This window comes from Bufo gargarizans, chromosome 4 (genome assembly GCF_014858855.1).
Source record: "Bufo gargarizans isolate SCDJY-AF-19 chromosome 4, ASM1485885v1, whole genome shotgun sequence".
Classification (NCBI taxonomy): domain Eukaryota; kingdom Metazoa; phylum Chordata; class Amphibia; order Anura; family Bufonidae; genus Bufo; species Bufo gargarizans.
This window is the reverse complement of record NC_058083.1, coordinates 337,990,179-338,010,346: the sequence shown is the minus strand read 5'-3', so window position 1 is coordinate 338,010,346 and position 20,168 is coordinate 337,990,179. Positions and strand designations below refer to the sequence as shown.

The window sequence follows — 20,168 nt, the reverse complement described above, 5'->3', positions numbered from 1 at the left end:
GAATTAGTGGGTTTTTGTTTGTCCACCCGCCTCTTGAGGATTGACCACAAGTTCTCAATGGGATTAAGATCTGGGGAGTTTCCAGGCCATGGACCCAAAATGTCAACGTTTTGGTCCCCAAGCCACTTAGTTATCACTTTTGCCTTATGGCACGGTGCTCCATCCTGCTGGAAAATGCATTGTTCTTCACCAAACTGGTGTTGGATTGTTGGAAGAAGTTGCTGTTGGAGGGTGTTTTGGTACCATTCTTTATTCATGGCTGTGTTCTTGGGCAAAATTGTGGGTGATCCCTTGGACGAAAAGCAACCCCACACATGCATGGTCTCCGGATGCTTTACTGTTGGCATGACACAGGACTGATGGTAGCGCTCACCTTTTCTTCTCCGGACAAGCCTTTTTCCTTATGCCCCAAAGAATCGGAAAGCGGCTTCATCGGAGAATATGACTTTGCCCCAGTCCTCAGCAGTCCATTCACCATATTTTCTGCAGAAGATCAATCTGTCCCTGATGGTTTTTTTTTGGTAGAGACACTTCTTGACACCAGGCCATCTTCCAAAAGTCTTCGCCTCACTGTGCGTGCAGATGTGCTCACACCTGCCTGCCGCCATTCCTGAGCAAGCTCTGCACTGGTGGCACTCTGATCCCGCAGCTGTCTCCTTTAGGAGACTATCCTGGCGCTTTCTTGGACGCCCTGAAGCCTTCTTAACAAGAATTGAACCTCTTTCCTTGAAGTTCTTGGTGATCCTATAAATTGTTGATTGAGGTGCAATCTTAGTAGCCACAATATCCTTGCCTGTGAAGCCATTTTTATGCAACGCAATGATGGCTGCATGCGTTTCTTTGCAGGTCACAATGGTTAACAATGGAAGAGCAATGATTTCAAGCATCACCCTCCTTTTAACAGGTCAAGTCTGCCATTTTAACCCAATCAGCCTGACATAATGATCTCCAGCCTTGTGCTCGTCAACATTCTCACCTGAGTTAACAAGACTATTACTGAAATGATCTCAGCAGGTCCTTTTAATGACCGCAATGAAATGCAGTGGAAAGTTGTTTTTTTTGGGGATTAAGTTAATTTTCATGGCAAATAAGGACTATGCAATTCATCTGATCACTCTTCATAACATTCTGGAGTATATGCAAATTGCTGATTATAAAAACTTAAGCAGCAACTTTTGCAATATTTACGTAATTCTCAACTTTTGGCCACGACTGTACACTACTCACAAAAAGTTATGGATATTTGGCTTTTGGGTGAAAAATACGGAAAAATTTAAAACGTTCACTCTACGGTGATATTGTATCATGACAGTAGGGCATTAAGGAGAAGCATGCAATGGTGATTTCCTCATCTCAAATTTATTAAAACAAAAGCCAACAATAGTGGTGGGTATACCCCCACAAAAAAATGTCAGTCTCAATAACGTGTCGCGTGGCCTTGAACATCAATTACAGCTTGACAACAACCTCTTATGCTGTTCACAAGTTGACTCATTGATTGCTGAGGTATGGCATCCAACACTTCTTGAAGGGTGGCCCTCAGGTCATTGAGGTTCTGGGGTACAGAGTTGCGTGCCTCTACACTGACTTAGCTGATATTCTGGGTTTTCAATGGGATTCGGTTCTGGAGAATGGGTTAACTCAAATGGAGTGGCCTGCCCGGTCTCCAGCAGCTGTTCCCGAATGATGCAACCTTGATGAGCTGGCGCGTTATCCATGAAGATGAAATTAGGCCTGTGTTGTTTATGCAGAGGCACAATGATCAGATTATTGATGTTATTCAAGTAGTATGGGCTTGTCAATTGTTCACAAAGTGTACGACAGTTGTGTATTGTCTACTGCCCACACTGTAACATAGGGCTGAAACATCACCTGCTGGTCCGCACCATGCTGCACTGTCCTCCTGACGCATCGTCAGGATATAGTGCACATAAGCGTGCACTATGACATGACGCTGTGTCATGTCAGGTAGACAGTGCAGCGTGCAGGGAGAAGATGATGGAGAGGTAAATATTTTACTTCACTGGTGCTGGGGACATGGTGGCACTGGGCAGGTGGGTATGCTGATGGCATGGGGGGGGGGGCTGATGAGTTTTTATAAAGGAAAAACGTTCTTTTAATTCGTTTTTTGTTTTTGGAGTACTCTATAAATTGATAGAATACTTGATTACAAGGATAATCGTTAGCTGCAGCCCTACTGTAACAAGACCACCTCCACCACCAAAGGCTCGTCTGGTGACAACAGTGGCTGATGCATAGCGCTCTTCTTGACGTCTCCTACATCGTTGGCGGACATCATTTCTGTCCCTGTGAATCGACTTTCATCATTGAACAGCACTGAGACCCACTGGTCTGTCGTCCAGCGTAGATGCTCCCTAGCCCATGCAAGATGATGACTCCTGGTGGCGTGGTCAGGTACCCTTGCAGGTCGTCTAGCATGGAGACCACGCTGATGTAAATGGTTTCAAATGGTCTGATGTGACACTTTTGGTGACTCTCACCTCCCTTAAATGTGCCTGGAGTAGCATTCATCATCCAGTTCCGCAGGGCATTGTCACAATGAAGTGGCCAAAGGATGTCCACTTCTATACTTTTCTGTTTAAATGCCAATTCTAAGGCCCCTTTCACACGAGCGAGTATTAATGGATCTGTGTACATGAGCATTGATTTTCACACATCACTTGTGCGTTGCGTGAAAATTGGAGCATGTTCTATATTCAGCGATGAAATTATTTTTTTTATTTATTTATTTTATTTTTTTAACACATGCCCGATTAGAAGTGAATGGGGCTGCGTGAAAATCGCATCTGCAAGCAAGTGCGGATGCGATTTTCACATATGGTTAATAGATATTATTTGTATACCTTCAGTTATCTATCACATAAAACGCATTAAGGCTCCATTCACACGTACGCAATTTCGTTACGCATTTTGCGGAACGGAATTGCGGACCCATTCATTTCTATGGGGCAGCACATTGTGCTGTCCGGACATGGAATTGCGGACTCGCACTTCCGGGTCCGCACTTCCGTTCCGCAAAAAAATAGAACATGTCCTATTGTCCGCAATTGCGAACAAGAACAGGCATATTCTATTAGTACCGGCAATGTGCTGTCCGCAAAATGCGGCACGCACCTTGACGTGGATCCGCAAAACATGTTTTGCGGATCCACGGCAACATGTGGACGTGTGAATGGAGCCTAAATCTCATTGCACCCGCGCAATAAAAACTGAACGCGATCACATACAAGACGCTTGTCTGCAAGCTGCCTATTTGAACCAGTAAACTTATTGGGCGATTCATAGATCAAAAACCTTTTACGGTTAAGCTACTTGTTAGAGAACAGCAAGTTGTGCAAAAAGTGCTGAAACATCTAACAGTTGAACATGTGCATTCAGAAGTTTAGAGGCGGTCACATTAAGTTAACCTGAAGCTGGCCATACGTAGAGAATGCATCAGTAGTCGTACATGGCAGGTCAGTTATTAAAAGTGCATTAGGAATTGCAGAAAAAGCTCTTCATTGATGTGAAGCTAGGACTGACCTCAAACACTTCTCATGCGCTTATATTCATTGAAACATCACATACGCCGACTGGCCCAGATACAGTTTAGACAGCAGTGTGTGGTTGGATCTAGGAGCCTGCAGATGACTATTTGCCTTAATGGTATACAAAGCTTCATGCTCTTAAAAATATGCCTGGAATCCTTCACTTACTGTCCTCATCTGACCCTCTTTCTAGTACTAAAATGTTTTCTCAAATCCACCTCCTGTAAAATGCTGCTTCTGTGGTAGCCCAGAATCTTAAAATTTGATTCTTTAGGGGTGAAAAAGATGCAGTAGACTGTATGAGCCAGTTTTGCTCTACGAGATATTATTATTATTATTATATATATATATATATATATATATATATATATATATATATATATATATATATATATATATATATATATATTTTTTTTTTTGTAGCATTGTAGTAAGAGCTCTCCATAGATGTCAAAGGTCGGGCACATTGATGCCATGCTCCCGGGACTTGCTATTGGACACCAGTTTAGAAGGTTTCTCCTACTGCATGTCATATTACAGTGCGGTCTGGTAAGGAAGAATTGAATCCTGAAGAGCTACCTGTGCGGATAGTCAGCAGGGCGAATGCAGCGCTGGGTCATAACCCTGGCTGCAAGTCAAGATAAGCGGATCAAAGGATTTGCAACCATGACTGACATTTTTCTGAAGAGTAACGCTGCATGTAAAAAATAAAATGGTGGTTAATGATTAACATAGATGTTAAAATATAGTAAAAAGATATCTAGTTCCAGATGGAACTGCAGAATGAGCCTGAATATTGTGCTGCAGGCCTTACCGGTTATACAGGTATTCTGGGGTCTGACCTCCACCAGACAGCAGAATGATGGGAGAGTGGCGCTGCAGTGCAGTGATGTTCGGGCACAGTGGCATGTTCAAGCAGAACCTGTCTTGTTCATCATATCATGTAAGCAAATTCTGTTTTCTGTCAATTTTATGTCGGGACTAGTGTAAAGTAAATTGGTAGGCAAACCCCCAAAAGTCCACAATCCCTAAAATGGTTGGCCACTTTCTGACTATTGTTGACCATTGTGTATGGCATTTAATCCCATAGTGACCAGCCTGTTTTGGGCCTCAATGATCTATTTTTTTTTTATGTATTTTCTTTTTTTTAAATGTATTTGTTACTTTCCAAGGGCTATGATTTTTATTAGATTTTTTTGTTTTCTCTATCTATGTAGCCGAATGAGAGCTTGTTTTTTATGGGGGGGGAAAGTGTTTTTTTTTTTTTTTTTTTTTTTTTTTTGGGGGTACACAATTTACTTAGTAAGGGCTCATGCACGCGAATGTATTTTTGGTCCATGTCCGATACGCCTCTTTTTGCATGTCGGATGGGGTGGCAAAAGATGGGGACTGCACACCATGTGCTATCCGTATGTCAGTTCTGTGGCACTGCATGGACAAAGATATGAACAGTTCTACTGAAGACAGGACGTTCCAATCCGCAAAATGCGTAACACAGCTGGTATGCGTGGTTTCGGAGCCGCAATTTGTTGTCCTCAAAAAAAACTTTTATGCACGAACCCCAACTTTTATTAACTTTCTGGAATGGGGATGGGAAAAAAAACAGCAATATTGTCACTGTTTTTGACATTATACGTTTTGTGGCTTAAATTTTTTGGTATAAATAACATGGTAAATTTACTCTCTGGGTCAGTCCAATTACAATGATACCTAGTATACCATTTGTTTTAGTTTTGCTACTTTTGCACCAATAAAGCCCTTTTTTAAACAGAAGAAAATGTTTTTGCATCACCACATCCTAAGACGCATGACTTTATTTTTCTTCCTACAGAGCTATCTGAGGGCTTTATTTTTTATTTATTTTTTGTGGGATGAATTGTAGTCTTCATTGGTATGATTTTGGGGTACATAACACTTTTTGATTGCTTGTTATTGCCATTTTCGTTTTGTGGCAACTAAGCAAACCGCAGCGCGGACCATGTTCTCTAACAGATACTGGGCTGCGCACAGCCTAGTATCGTTAAATAGCAAGACTGGTATGGTAACGTATCCGAATCTAAAAGTGTCGATTGGGTATCGAAAATCCGATACCCGATGCAACTCTTACATGCCACTGGCGCTATGGCTGGCTGCATGAATGGGGTTAAATGACCTGGATCTGTGCTGCTGCTGGTCCAGGCTGTTAGAGCAGGAGCACAGTTCTCCTGTGAGACCTATGCGGCACCTAGACTGGGTCGTTTGTTTATCATATACATTGGCAGAGTCCAGCCCAATAAAAGTCTTTTTTTTTTTTTTAATGGAACCCTATTGGACGGATGCCGCTTTTTGTCGTCTGTCCAAGGCAACTGTTTAACAATTGTCATATGTTTACATGAAATGTGAGAAAAAACCCAGCCTTAAGCCTCATTCACATGTTGGAGTTCTCCACATACACATACCCATCCATTTTCATGTGTATTCACACATCAGTGTCTTACCACGGTCTGTGTTTTTAGCACAGATGCATGCTTTGTCAGTGTTCATGGATACATTACTCCCAGTATAGTCTATGGGTACGTAAAAACCACAGATGACACACAGATCCAACATGGATCCATCATGGAGGTATCACTGACCACCTTTACACGGATTTATGCACGGACACAGACGTGTGAATGAGGTTTTACATGAACAAAACTTAATACAGCCTACAAACACACACTTGTATATACCGGTACATGCACTCACTGTGCCATGTTTTATCATATGCTGGGCTATGGTAATTAGGCACAACAGTGGCCTGTCCTTGTGCTGGTACTGATCCAGGGCTGGCATAGATTTATATGCGTACTATGGCAGAAAACGATGTGTTTTAATGATAAATCTTGCCCAACAGTCTTCTCCAATGTATATTGTAAATTATAACTAATCTCAGTATTTTCTTTCTCCTGCTTGCAGAAAATGCGGTGAGGACACAGATCTGAAAGTCTACAAGGGCACTTGAGGTAACTCCTGTAACCTAAATATTGTTGGTGTGAAACTTTTTTTTTTTTATATGCTTGGCTTCATTCCCAAACTTCTTGCACATCTCTCACAGCATTGTTTAAGCGATGTCTGATCTGTGGCAAATAAGTGTCAACAGATTTCCCTTTTAGGCCTTTAGAAATTCGGATTCTAGAGCTGCTCACATATAGAAAAGAGACTCAGAAGAGAAAATAGATCTATACAAGAACTGGAAAAGCAGCGTTAAAAACCATCTCTGAGAAAGAAAGCACTACTGTCCTAGCGCCCGTTATTGTAACGGGCTTAATGTCTAGTTTATTATATAGCTATAGTGTTTGTTTGATTTTATTTTATTACATTTTTATAAGGGCTTGTTTTTTGCGGGACAAATTGTAATTTTTAATGGCACATTTTGGGGTACACATAACTTTGCCGATTAACGTTCATTAAAGGACTTATCTACTATTGAATCTACTTGATCTACTATTGAATCTTACGGAGTATGCAGAGTATTATACAGTCAGTGCTGATGATCACCAGCAGGCTGCACCACTGAGGCACAGCCTGATGGATACACTGCAAGCAGGCCTAGGGCCTTCATTAGACCCCAGGCTGCCATGTCAAGCAATAGGTAGCTCCTTCCCTCTAAACTACTTAGATGCTGAGGTCACTATTGATTGCAGCATCTAAGAGGTTAAATGGTCCAGATTGGCACTTCTGCCAGTCTGCGCCATTACAGCAGGAGCCAGGCTCTCATTTCAAGCCCATGCAGTGCTTGGACTAAGCCACTGTAAAAAGGCAGTGGCCCAGTCTAAATAAAGCCTGTTGATGACTACTGTGGAAGGGTGTATGGGTGCCCACTGGGTGTTTTTTAGTTGCTTTTCTCCTACCCTTCCAGAGCCATAACATTTTTACTTTTCCATTCAGGTAGCCATATGAGGCCTTAATTGCGTGACAAATGAAATTGCACAGTTACAAAATTCAAATTATCGTATCTCTGATTGTTAAAGGGAATGTCGCCCAAAAAAATAACTTTTTTTTTGTTATTGCATTTTTTTTTTCTGAACATTATTATTGGGGCTGCCATCTTGCCTGAGCTGCTAACAACAACATTTGGAGAGAGGCTTTACAGCAGCTACCATAGGCAATATATACAATGGACAGGAGGGGACCTCATTGACTTCAACAGGAGATTTTTCTAGGCATGACCTGTGCAGAGGTCAGGAGTAAGCAGATAAGCTTTGACAATCGCCTATTGTGAATGTTATTAACAAAGGTGATATGTTATTTCTGCCTGTAATGATGAGCAGATAACTACAGTAAAGTGATCTGTACATAAGAACTGTCTGGCTCCCATTAGGCTTGTGGCCAGTGTGAATTCTTTAAAAATCTGTGTAACATAAAAACCTGATTTAAACAAAAGGTAATTTTTCCTGATGACACATTCCCTTTAAAACAGGGGAGGAAAAATGTGAGGGGTGAATTGGAAAAACCACAATTCTGACATTTTTAGGATTTTGTTCTTACAGTGTTCACTGTTACTAAAAGTTATGATACTATTATTCTGTGTGTCAGTACAATTATAGTGATGCCAAGTATGTACAGTTTTATATCTTACTACTTTAAAAATAAAATTGTGATGAGGTTTTTTTTTTTTTTTTTTTAACCCTTTAGAGGTTTGATTACTTCTACCATTACTATTGCAGTCTGGTCTTTTTACTGGCTGCTTAAGTCCTGCTGCAGGCAAGGCTTAAAGGTTTCTAATGTCAGTCAGCTACATAACGATTTTTTTCATGACAGGAAACCCTTTTAAAGGGGTTGTCATAGTTATGTAAAAAAAAAACAACAAACAAATGTAAATCTGGTCAGCAGTGTATACAAAGCTAAGTAAAAAATACATTTCATGTTCTGTTCTTAACCCTTTCATGACCAAGGGTCATTGATGCCCCAGTGTCCAGGTCAAAATTTTCAAATCTGACATGCGTCACTTTATGTGGTAATAGCTTTGGAACACTTTTACTTATCCACGCCATTCTGAGATTGTTTTCTCGTGACACATTGTACTTCATGATAGTCATATATTTGAGTCAATATATTTCACCTTTATTTATGAAAAAATCCCAAATTTACCAAAAATTTGGAAAAATTCACAATTTTCCAAATTTCAATTTCTCTGCGTCTAAAACAGAAAGTGATACCTAATAAAATATTTATTACTTAACATTCCCCATATGTCTACTTTATGTTGGCATCATTTTGGAAATGTCATTTTATTTTTTTAGGGCGTTAGAAGACTTAGAAGTTTAGAAGCAATTCTTACAATTTTTAAGAAAATTTCCAAAACCCACTTTTTAAGGACTAGTTCAGGTCTGAAGTCACTTTGTGGGGCTTACATAGTGGAAACCCCCATAAATGACCCCATTGTAGAAACTACACCCCTCAAGTTACTCAAAACTGATTTTACAAACTTTGTTAACCCTTTAGGCGTTCCACAAGAATTAAGGGAAAATGGAGATGAAATTTAAAAATTTCACTTTTTTGGCAGATTTTCCATTTTATATATTTTTTTTCTTTAACACATTGAGAGTTAACAGCCAAACAAAACTCAATATTTATTACCCTGATTCCGCGGTTTACAGAAACACCCCACATGTGGTCGTAAACTGCTGTACGGGCACACGGCAGGGCGAAGAAGGAAAGGAATGCCATACGGTTTTTGGTAGGCAGATTGTGCTGGATTGGTTTTCTGAACGCCATATGTTTTTTATTTTTCTGCCGATCGTCTTGTGCAGGGGCTCGTTTTTTGCAGAAAGTGTTGAGGTTTTTATTGGTACCATTTTTGGGTACATAGGATTTTTTGATCATTCATTATTACACTTTATAGGGCAAGGTGACCCAAAAATTGGCTGTTTTGGAACAGTTTTCATTTATTTATTTTTACAGAGTTCATCTGAGGAGTTAGGTCATGTGATTGTTTTATAGAGAAGATCGTTACGGACGTGGCAATACCTAATATGTATACTTTTTCTTATTTATTTAAGTTTTACACAATAATAGTATTTCTGAAACCAAAAAAATGATGTTTTAGTGTCTCTATAGTCTGAGAGCCATAGCTTTTTTATTTTTTGGGCGATTGTCTTAAATAGGGTATAATTTTTTGCGGGACGAAGTGACGGTTTGATTGGTACTATTTTGGGGGTCATAAGCCTTTTTGATCGCTTGCTGTTGCACTTTTTGTGATGTAAGGTGACAAAAATAGCTTTTTTGGCACTGTTTTTTTTATTTTATTTTTATGGTGTTTATCGGACGGGGTCCATCACGTGATATATTTATAGAGACGGTCGTTACGGACGCGGTGACACCTAATATGTGTATTTATTTTATTTTTTCATTTTTTTATAGGAAAAGGCAGTCTTTTTTTTTATTTACATTTTAATTTATTTATTGATTTATTTTTACTTTTATTATTTTCACTTTTTTTTTTATCAGTTCCCTCTTGGATCTTGAAGATCCAGTGGGGCTGATAGTTGTACTATACTTTGCAATGCTCTTGCATTGCAAAGTATAATACTTCCAGACTGCCTGTAGGTGGCAGCACTGGACACCTTTGCCATGGCAACCGGACGCTTTTGCAAAGCGTCCGGTTGCCATGGCAACCATCGGGCGCTGCGATCACAGCGCTGCAGCCCCGATGGTGGAGAGAGGGAGCCCCCTCCCTCTGTTAACCCGATGGATGCCGCAACCGCAGCATCTATCGGGTTACAGGAGAGTGTCAGCATAGAGCTGACACTCTGCTGATGGCGGCGGCTCAGGAATGGAGCCGCCGCCATCACACACACAGAATGGGGAATCGGGGGGTAGGGACAATATTGAGGGAGGCTGGGGCAGGAGGGGCGGCCAGAAAATTAATGCAGGGGGCGGGGAGGGGGCGGACCGCATGCCAATCAGGGCAGGAGGAAGCAGATGAGCGCCGGCTGGGAACAGATCAGCGAGGCACAGATCGGGGTAGGGGGGGACCACAGAGGGGCACCAAAGGCTTGGAGGATCGGGGGGCATGAGGAACACTATCGGCTTTCAGGCTCTGATCTGCAGAGCGCAGATCAGAGCCTGAAACCGGCATTTTTTCACTGCCGCGATCCGATTGGTTAGTCTGCACAGACTAACCAATCGGATCGATTGCCGGCAAGGGGCCACTCCGATTGGTCCCTTGCCGGCATTACTGCACTGTATGCTGTCCGTGACAGCATACAGGGCAGGGGCAGAAGCTTTAATCCAAGCGCTTTGCAGCGCTTGGATTAAAGAGCTGCCAGAACGTTTATATACGTGGTAGCTGCACGGGGTATGTGCAGCTATCACGTATATATACAGATTGCGGTCGTGAAAGGGTTAAAGACATTATAAACCAAGTATCAGGGTACGTAGGGGATAGTGCAGGGATCTAACTGCACTTACCATTTTTCCTGGGCGCCGCTCCGTTCGCCCGCTGTGTCCCCCGTTGCATTCTCTCGCCTGCTATGCTAATTTTAGCATAGAAGTAATGCGGAGGAGACTGAGTCTTTCTCCGTGGGCGTCTTCTCCTCCCCTGGCTGTAGCACTGTCCAATCGCAGAGGAGAGAGTCACAGCCAGGGAGAAATTGATTTAGAATTTTTTTTAAATTTTATTTATTTTATTTTTTCTGGCTGTGACGCTCTCCTCTGCGATTGGACAGTGCTACAGCCAGGGGAGAAGGAGACGCCCACAGAGAAATACTCAGTCTCCTCCGCATTGCTTCTATGCTAAAATTAGCATAGCAGGCGAGAGAATGCAATGGGAGACACAGCGGGCGAACAGAGCGGCGCCCAGGAAAAATAGGAAGTGCAGTTAGATCCCTGCACTATCCCCTACATATCTTGATACTTTGGTTTATAATGTCTGCACCCGTGAAAGGTCCTCTTTAACCTTGATTGACATGCAGTTTCAGAGCTGTGGGGGCGTGTAACAATCTGACATTTTCTTTATGAATATATATCGACAAAGACTGCCTTTCCCCTCATCCTGCTCTGCAAAGGGAGTGAATAAAAGTGCTGCCCTGCCTACAGTGTGACTCGTCTGACTGCAGCATGTTGTATGTGTGGGACTACAAGTATAGTATGGTGACATTGCTGATACACAAAGGATCTCCCCCCCCCCCCCCCCTACCTGTTCCTGTGGAATGCTCTGCAGACACTTCTTCACAGCCAGCAGAAGAGTACAGAGGAGAGAACTCCTCTGGTCTTTGTCAGCTCGGCTAACTAGAAGAACGGGGCCACTGAAGTTAGTGAAAACCCCTTACATTTGCTTAGTTAGAAACCTACAAAACAGGCAACTTTCTATGGCAGGCCTGGGGGCCTTCACAAAGCCCCAGGCTGCTGTAGTAACCGTTCAGAACCCCACAATGTTGCAGTGGGGTTCATGTCAGAGGACAGAGGGATCACTCTCCCTCTTACCTTTCAGACACTGTGGTTACAGTTTGCATTTTTACCAATACGTCAAAACCTTTTACTGTAGTCAACAGATTCTGGAATCCACCAGAAGTAACTGGATCTGAAAAAAGACAAACACCTCCCTCCAAGGCACATTTCATTTAGGCCATGTAAATGCAAGCTTCTATTGAGAGAAGCCCTCCAGCAGTATAAAGTATGTGCATACATATTTGTAAGCCGTTTACCCCTGCATTCAGATTTGCTGACAATATACTTTACGTAGGGTAAGCTTACATGACAAAGATGGTAGATAACAGGGAAAACTCATGAAGCCAGTTACACAAAGTGAGGGCTTTTTGTTTTTTTTCATTAGCTAAAAATTGTGAACAAAATTTTTAAAAGGTATCTTGAAAGATTTGTAAGTCAGATCCATTAATACAAAACATTATTATTAAGATTGTTTTGTGCACATTTGACCTCCTTTCACTTTATTTACAGAAAATGCTTATAAAGGAATGAGGTTGGGTTCCACCGAAGCCTAGAACTGTACTGTTAAGAACAGTTCTGCTCGGGCAATACACGAATGGCCCAAGGAAGCTCGCAAGTGGACTTTCAGGTTTTAAATGACCTGCGGCAGAAATTTCCAGAGGTGCCTGAAGTTGTTGTTTCCCGATGCATGCAGCAGGTTGGTGGTTGACATGATTTGAAAAAAATGCACTTAATGTTTATTAACCTATGACCTGGCTTCACCCTCCTATTCTTTTATAAATCTGTGGGGAAGACTGTGCAGAGTTTAATTTATTAATATTTATAGTAGGAAAGTCCTCCGTCAGCTCCCCCATTATGTCTACACTTTATCGCTGACTGACAGTGAAGGGCTCAGCCCCCCCCCCCCACAGAGAGACACAGGGCACAGCATCATTACACACCACTGTCCTCGCCCTATAAGCAGCCGCTCAGGTGTTGACAAGGAAGGAGGTCCCTACCCACAGCCACTTCACCAAGATTCCTGGCCGACTGGCTCTGCAGAGTCTGCAAAGAAGTCAGAGGTTATGGTCATTCTCATGGTGACTGTGAGGTCTGGTCAAACTTGATGCTGTGCTGGGTGCCCATAAGCTGCTGCTGTACAAGTATGTACAAGGAAAGATGCATAAAGGGAATCAACAAGGTAAAAGAGGAGAGAATATTTAAAAGAAGAAAAACTGCTACAAGAGGACATCATTTTAAATTAGAGGGGCAAAGGTTTCAAAGTAATATCAGGAAGTATTACTTTACTGAGTAGTGGATGCATGGAATAGCCTTCCTGCAGAAGTGGTAGCTGCAAATACAGTGGAGGAGTTTAAGCATGCATGGGATAGGCATAAGGCCATCCTTCATTTTTTTTTTTCGTGAACGAAAATGCGGACCCGGAAGTGTAGGTCCACATTTCCTGAGCCAGGCCGCACATCTTGTGTCCCCATAGAAATCTTTATGTAAACCTGATGGAAAACCCAATAAAGGTCTGTGGTATTTGTTAGAAAATAAAGAAAAGATCTGGATCTTTTTGTGTACAGAGCCTCAGAATGTGTAAATTTCTTTTTTTATGTTAAGAGTAAAATTTCCCAATTTCCCTCATTCTTTTCTAGAATAACAACAATCTGGATGCTTGCTGTGCAGTCCTTTCTCAAGAGAGTACAAAGTATCTGTATGGTGAAGGCGACGTGTCTCCTTCTGAAGAATCAAGCATCTCTGGTTTAAGAAATCACATGACATCCCTTAATTTGGATTTGCAGTCTCAGTACCATGAGGGCAGAGATGGAAGCAGAATAAATGGAAACAGCAGGACTTTAAGCCACAGCATAAGTGATGGACACCTTCAGGGAGGACAATCCAACAATGAACTGTACCAACAAGAGCCACAGACTGCGCCTGTTATGCCTTCTAGCTATAATGTCTTTGGGATGACAAATACAATCAATGCTTCGAACCCGGGCCATCAATTTGGACTTCAGTTGGGCAGCAAAAGCTCCGGCTTGCAAACAACCAGGTTCAATCCCATCATGGTTACCTTGGCTCCAAATATCCAGTCTAATCGTAATACCCCTACATCTTTGCACATACATGGTGGCCCACCGCCTGCACATAACAGTCCACATGGAAATTCTATATATATTAGACCATATATCACTTCTCAAGGTGGAACAGCAAGACAGACCCAACAGCAATCAGGCTGGATGTCTCCGAATCCCACACAACAGCAGGCTTATCCCACACAGCACAATCCTTGGACAACCCTTCCTTCTTCTTATACTCAGTCGCATACCTCAGCACAGCCTAATCAGCAGGGTCATCAGACCTCTCATGTGTATATGCCCATTAGTTCACCCACCACTCCTCAAGCCCCAGTGCTTCATTCATCAGGTGGTTCCCAGCCATCAACCCAGTACAACATTCAAAATATCTCAACTGGTCCCAGGAAAAACCAGATAGAAATTAAACTTGAACCACCCCAAAGGAGTAACTCAATGCTGCGTTCCACAAGCTCTCGAAGTTCCACAAACCCTTGTGCTTTGAATAACCAGTCAAGGAACCAGCCTACTGTTTACATTGCAGGTCCTCAAAATGCAGATGACGGTCTAGGCCGTAGCCAGCCTAAGGTCTATATTTCAGCTCCTGGTAGCGATGACCAGATTGTTAGAAATCAGCCAACACTTTTTATTTCCGCTAATCCCGGTGCCGCCAGTACAGCAAGAAATGTTTCTGGGCAAGTAAGCATGGGACCTGCTTTCATTCATCATCATCCACCCAAAAGCCGAGCACTTGGAAACAACATATCTGCAACATCGCCTCGTGTTGTAGTGACTCAGCCCAATACAAAATATACTTTTAAAATAACTGTGTCCCCAAACAAACCTCCGTCAGTTTCCCCTGGTGTCGTGTCCCCAACTTTTGAGCCTACAAATCTCCTTCCGTTTGCAGAGCCAGAAGGTATCCATCTAACAGACCCTGTTTTAGCACATGATAGAATGAATGATGTACGGAAGCTGAGCGTGGGTTCCGATGACGCAGCCTATACACAAGGTAAATTTTAATATCCCCTATTTATAGTTTTGGTGAATTGGATTGTTTTTAAGTTCTTGCAGTTGTTTCTGAGGTTTTAATATTAAAGGGGTTATCCAAGGCCTATAATGCCCCTCACACAGATAGTACTTGCCTTGCTCCCTGGCACCCACATCTCTTCTGATGCCGGCATGGCTGCCGCTGCATCTCCCCATTGCACGGATAAAAACCATCCGTTATCGGTAGGGGTGGATAGCCTATAGCAGACTGATGGGAACGAGCCTCCCTAGTGTCGCCTGCGATGCTAGGGAGGCTTGTTCCCGTCACGGCCTGCTATTGGCTTCCCCTCAGCCTCCTTCTCCCCGCCCCACTGCATGTTTTCATTCACGAGATGGGGAGATGCAGTGGCAGCCATGCCGGGGAGCGAGGTAAGTTCGTGTGAGGGCCCTGGGCATATGGGGAGCATTATAGGTCTTGGCTAGCCCATTTAACCATTTAATTTATTCAGTGTTGCACTGTGTAATATAGCCAGCAGTTCCATCTCAGTAAAGGTGTAAATCCATGGCCCTTACTGATAATGGCACTGGAAGGCTTTATTTCTTAGTGCTTTTTGGCAGGTTAAAATATGAGGCAGACACACATATAGAGGACGATGGTTGCTCCGCATCCTTTCTCAAGGCCTGATGGAGGATTTCCCACAACGTAGTGGAAATATAATTTTTTTTCATATGCCATAAAAGCAAGCCACATCAGACAAGGTCTGGGCAACAGAAATCAAATGGTTCTTCAGTCCGTGGGGGCTGGAAAGGAAAAAAGACTAGGGCTGCTTCCTCCTCCGCACACAGCACAGGTTTGCCCCTGGTGTCACATGGATTCCTCTTACTAGATGACTCGTCTGCCAGGATTTATTTTTATTGGAGATTCATCTGGATCTTCAGTCTCAGTAACTTGCAATTTTCCTTCTTGGCACTTGTATCACCATATGCAGTAATTTGGTGTAAATAATGGTGTTATGTTACTGTACACTTATCTAACTGGCACCAGTGCCAGGAGACTCAACCTGATCGCATATCTGATTACACCTTGTGTCATGTCTAACTCATCACTTCCGATTTGCAATATTGTTTTGCGATCAGATCTTCTTCTACTGACCAAAGAGCCTGCCTGCTGCCTGAGGGTCCCCTTCCCTCTTGCCTATATGATGCGGTCATCTTATGCTTTAATGTTTCTTTATATATATATTTATTTTTATTTATATTGTGTCAGGGATGTTAAACCTTTTTTTGTAATATACCTCATTAGAGAAAGAGAGGTTTCTTTTGTTTTAGAAGACAGGATGTAGAGAGTCGTCTTAGCGAAGCGCTACAGCAGCCTGTCTTCAGTCTACTTTCAGCTGGCCTCTTTGACTTGTTATACACTGGCATCTTCAGCACTCAGTAAAATGCTGAAGACAGACTGTCCTTAGTAATGCTAAGGATTTCCCACAGAAAACATTAAACTGAAATGACAATTACACTTTAAGGATAATTTTCTTACTCTGGTCCTGTGAAAAACCATTCATCGAACTGGGGAAACGCTTTGGGACTATTTGGCAAAGCAATAGAAGAAAGTATCAGGATGACCTAAGTGACAAGTGAGGGTTTAGTCACCGAGAAGTAGGGTCACTCCTGTTGCAGTGGATGCTCCACTTTTAGGCAGGAATAGTCTCGGGGATGGTCTAGGCACAGTCCTGGTGGAGACTTGTATCTGGATTCTGTGCAGTGTAACCCTGAGCCGGAGGAGCGGAATGTTATCGCATTATGGTTGCATCGATTTACATAATTAAATCCTGCTAGTGCTGTCATGTGAAAGGGTGACCACTTACATTTTTTGGATTGTGAGGCAAACTATAGGCTTCTAATTCTGCTTTATATCATCTTTTTGCATTTAGTTCAAATTTTTTTAGTATATATTTGTGTTAATATTATCCTTTTAATTATTTATTTAAAGCTACGTTTTAGACTGTACACAGTGTAGTTCATTCTCTCTTACAATATAAAATCCCCCGATGAATCAATTTTTAGAGAAAATGCATTTGGATAGGTTTCAGGATTTTGGCAGGCCTTCTAAGGGTGCAATTAGGGTCAGCGATACTGGAGTGGGATTGTCTGCTAACCTCAGATTAAATGTGTTTTCAGCAGTCCCTAAAACAGGGTAGATCACCACTAATGGCGGATATGCAGACTGCAGTAAGAGTATTCTGCAATGCTTTACAGTCGACCTGCACTCAGGGAAATTGGCTGGATGAGGACACTGATCCCCACACGGGGGGATCCATTTTACATACGCTATGATGAGCGTATCGTATGTTACAGTTTTCTTTGTCTGCTGAAGAACACACACCCAGTGGGGCATTAACCACCATATTGGGGTATATACACAGAATACATCGCCCATTTGTGTTATAGATGTTTTATGGGATATGGAGTAAAATACATTTTTAATATTTCCAGTAATTAGACAGTGGAACGGTTTATCACAATTCTACCCCCTCTATCCATGTAACTGCTGGGGGTCTCACGATAGTGTATATATATTTATTTATATTAGTGAAAACTACACTTCAGTAAAAAGGGAATCTGTCTCCAGTGACCTGCATATACAAAGCCGCTCCAGATAGTGAGATGGTAATGGAGCCTCTGCTCACCACAGTATTCCTACGTTCTGGATTTACAGTACATTGCTGCAGAGATTTCTAAATTTTAATTTAATTATTTTTTATTTCAGTATTGCTGAATACCTTTACTTGCAGGGTACCCCCTTCTCCCTGGCTGTGACGCTCCGCTGTCGGCACAGCCAGGGAGAAGGAGACACCCATTGAGAAACCCTGGCGTCTCCTTCTGGGCGTAGGAGCCATATTAAAAAAAAAAAAAAAACAGGCAGGGTGGCAGCATCAGTGGGGGGGTACCCTGCAAGTAAAGTTGTTTATCTACAATAAAAAAAATATGACAGGTCCGCTTTAAGAACATGGCTTCAGCTATTCTAACATGATCTTGCAGTTTTGAAATTGTGAACTGCAGCAGAACGGAAGGCTGGGTGTACGGACTGGACCCCCTTCTATTCCATACCTGTTCATTCTACAGATTGCCTATCTGAATATACGGCCCATAAAATAATATTGTGACTTGATGTGTAAAAGGCGAGAGCAGAACACTAATTGAATGTAGCACTGCTTTCAGTTTTCGGCTTAAGTGAATAATGTTTAACCCCTTAGAGCTCTTTCACACGGGCGAGTTTTCTTTCCAGATGTGATGCGTGTAGCGGACGCATAGCATCAGGACTGAATCTTGACCCATTCATTTCAATGGGTCTGTGTACATGGACATTGTTTATTACTGATGATCACAGCGTCTTCTATATTGTACGTTCTGGCTCCGTAGAAGTGAATGGGGCTTGTGTGATATACAGAAGGCATCTGGCTTTTCACTGATGGCTGCTAGGAGATGTAGATGGTTATTCTTCAGTTTTTCTTCAGATGTGTGAAAACGCATGCAATGCAGATGGATGTAGTTGCTTTCTCATTTAGGCTATTTTCACACAGTGCATACTCTGCAGCTGAAATCTCCATGGTTGTTCACTTTGGATGTTGTGGACCTCCTCTTGGATTAGTTCTGCTTAATGGAGATAAACCACAAGCGGTCCCCCACTCCACACACACAGCTTCAAGCAACATCTGTCCAGACCAACCTCCTCAAGAATAGATGTCCTTTCATTGGCACAGTCATGTCTTAAAACCGCTGGCCACGCCAACTGCAGACACTATGCGGTGTCTGCTGAAATTCTGGCCCAGAGCCCACACTACAATTTTGCAGCATAAAGCGCAGTGTGAAGGAGCACTTACAGATTCTTCCATTTATTCAAGTGTTGGGGTACAGCCACACAGATGCGCTGTTTTCAAATGTAGCATTGATGGCGGGGTGTGCTGAAATGATTTGGCTCATTGGGAGACTGATCAGTTTTTTGCATATGTCCCCCCCCCTCTCTCAATGCTGCTGGTTTTAACCCCCTTAAGGAGTCAGCCCTATTTCACCTTAAGGACCAGGCCATTTTTTGCAAATCTGACCAGTGTCACTTTAAAACGCTTTGACTTATCCAGGCTATTCTGAGGTTGTTTTTTCATCACATATTGTACTTCATGACACTGGTAAAATGAAGTTAAAAAAATATATTTTTTTTGCATAAAAAAATACCAAATTTACCCCAAAATTTGAAAAATGTGCAAATTTCAAAGCTTCAGTTTCTCTACTTCTGTAATACATAGTACTACCCCCAAAAATTGTGATGACTTTACATTCCCCATATGTCTACTTCATGTTTGAATTATTTTGGGAATGATATTTAATTTTTTGGGGATGTTACAAGGCTTTTCTGAAATTTACAAAAACCCAATTTTTAGGGACCCCTACAGGTCTGAAGTCACTTTGTGAGGCTTACATGATAGAAACCGCCCAAAAATGACCCCATTCTATAAACTACACCCCTCAAGGTATTCAAAACTGATTTTACAAACTTCGTAAACCCTTTAGGTGTTGCACAAGAGTTATTGGCAAATGGGGATGAAATTTGAGAATTTCATTTTTTTGCCTAATTTTCCATTTTAACCCATTTTTTTTCCACTAACAAAGCAAGGGTTAACAGACAAACAAGACTGTATCTTTATTGCCCTGACTCTGCCATTTACAGAAACGCCCCATATGTGGCCGTAAACTACTGGACGGCGACACAGCGGGGCGTAGAGGGAAAGGTGCGCCGTATAGTTTTTGGAAGCCAGATTTAGCTGGACTGGTTTTTTGACACCATGTCCCATTTGAAGCCCCCCTGATGCACCCCTAGAGTAGAAACTCCATAAAAGTGACCCCATCTAAGAAACTACACCCCTCAAGGTATTCAAAACTGATTTTACAAACTTTGTTAACCCTTTAGGTGTTGCACAAGATTTAATGGAAAATAGAGATACAATTTCACTATTTTGGCAGATTTTCCTTTTTTTTTTTTTTTTTTTTTTTTTTTTTTTTTCAGTTACAAAGCAAGGGTTAACAGCCAAACAAAACTCATTATTTATGGCCCTAATTCTGTAGTTTACAGAAACACCCCATATGTGGTCGTAAACTTCTGTAC

The 20,168-nt window shown here is 42.1% G+C and overlaps 1 protein-coding gene across 1 annotated transcript in view; it reads left to right on the top strand.

The window, feature by feature from the left end:
* Nucleotides 1–20,168, top strand: part of TAB2 (TGF-beta activated kinase 1 (MAP3K7) binding protein 2) — an 86,689-nt gene that overhangs the window by 37,681 nt on the left and 28,840 nt on the right. Inside the window, exons 2-4 of the mRNA XM_044290737.1 lie at nucleotides 6,486–6,532; nucleotides 12,471–12,657; nucleotides 13,598–15,032. Coding sequence (XP_044146672.1) covers nucleotides 12,556–12,657; nucleotides 13,598–15,032 — 1,537 coding nt within the window. The 5' untranslated portion in view covers nucleotides 6,486–6,532; nucleotides 12,471–12,555. The remainder of the gene's footprint in view (nucleotides 1–6,485; nucleotides 6,533–12,470; nucleotides 12,658–13,597; nucleotides 15,033–20,168) is intronic.